This window comes from Carlito syrichta, unplaced genomic scaffold, assembly GCF_000164805.1.
Source record: "Carlito syrichta isolate Samal-C Ts95f unplaced genomic scaffold, Tarsius_syrichta-2.0.1 Scaffold156294, whole genome shotgun sequence".
NCBI classification, from domain to species: Eukaryota; Metazoa; Chordata; class Mammalia; order Primates; family Tarsiidae; genus Carlito; species Carlito syrichta.
Window position 1 is genome coordinate 178,442 of NW_007100390.1, and position 1,191 is coordinate 179,632.

Here is a 1,191-nt window from a genome sequence, read left to right on the forward strand (position 1 = left end):
CCTCAGCCTCCCAAAGGCGCGGGATTACAGGCTGAGCCACCGAGCCCGGCCCCTTGCTACTTCTTGAGTTGACTTGAACCCATGTCATTCTCGTGCGTTTCCTTCCAGGAACACTGAATCACTCCCACCATCTACCCTCTAGTCGGCCCGTGTGTACCAAGCACCAACCCTGGAGAGGTCGGTCCTTGGCACCCTCCGTGCATAGTGACCAGTGCAACCCCCAGCCCCTCCTGGCTCTCTAGATGTTTCTCTTTTCCACTCTAATGGTTCCTGGTGCAGAGCAGTCTGTGATGTATATGTCTGTCTCTCTCCATCCAGGTCCAGGACCGGGGGCCCGTCTTCCATTTGGAGGTCCAGGCCCTCCCAGAGTGGAGTACCCTGGCACCCTGGTACCCGATGGCCCTCAAGCCAACAGGTGGGTCCCTGGGACAGAGGAGGCCTAAAGAATGGCACAGCACGTGGAAGATGTGTCTTGGCATGGTTTTTTTTTTTTTTTGAGTCAGAGTCCCACTCTGTTGCCCAGACTGGAGGGCAGTGACACACTTCCAGCCACCACAGCCTCTACCCGCTGGGCTCCGCCGATCCTTCCGCCCCAGCCTTCCAAGGAGCCGGAACTACAGGCGTGTGCTACCACACCCGGCTAATTTTTGATTTATTGTTGAGATGAGGTCTCACCAAGTTGCCTGGGTGGGTCTTGAACTCGCGGGCTCAGGCAATTCACTCACCTCCACCTCCCAAAGTGCTGGGATTACAGACTGAGCCACTGAGCCTGGCCGGCCTGATTTAATGGACCACCATGAAAGCTGTGTTCTGGTGCTTGGGATATTGGTCCCAAGCCTCTTTGTCGTTACCCTGTAGCAATCTGAACAACCTTTCCCCAATCCCGGAGGTCCATGGTGGGCCCTGGCTCTTGCATGGCCTGCCGGTGCCTCAGAGGAAGGGAGAGTCCTGCAGAATGGGGGAGGGGGTGAGGGCGGTGGTGAAGCCTCCTCCTCTCTGCCCTGGAGGCCACCAGCAGAGGTGAGGGCCCGGGAGGCTGGAGCCAGGCTGGCTGCCTCCCTTTCTTTCCCAAGTTGCCTTCAGTGCCAAGCTCCCTCCTGCCTCCTCAGGTCAGCCACGTGGCCCAGGGAAGCCCTCAGCAGGAGCCCTCAGAGGAAGCCCACTACATCTGGCTTCTGCACCATCATGTGA

The 1,191-nt window shown here is 58.4% G+C and overlaps 1 protein-coding gene across 1 annotated transcript in view; it reads left to right on the top strand.

Annotated features, from left to right (window-relative positions):
• Positions 1–1,191, top strand: part of TTC24 (tetratricopeptide repeat domain 24) — a 6,604-nt gene extending 5,413 nt beyond the window's left edge. Inside the window, exons 6-8 of the mRNA XM_021709080.1 lie at positions 103–204; positions 319–415; positions 1,110–1,191. Of these exons, the coding sequence (XP_021564755.1) occupies positions 103–204; positions 319–415; positions 1,110–1,191 (281 nt within the window). The remainder of the gene's footprint in view (positions 1–102; positions 205–318; positions 416–1,109) is intronic.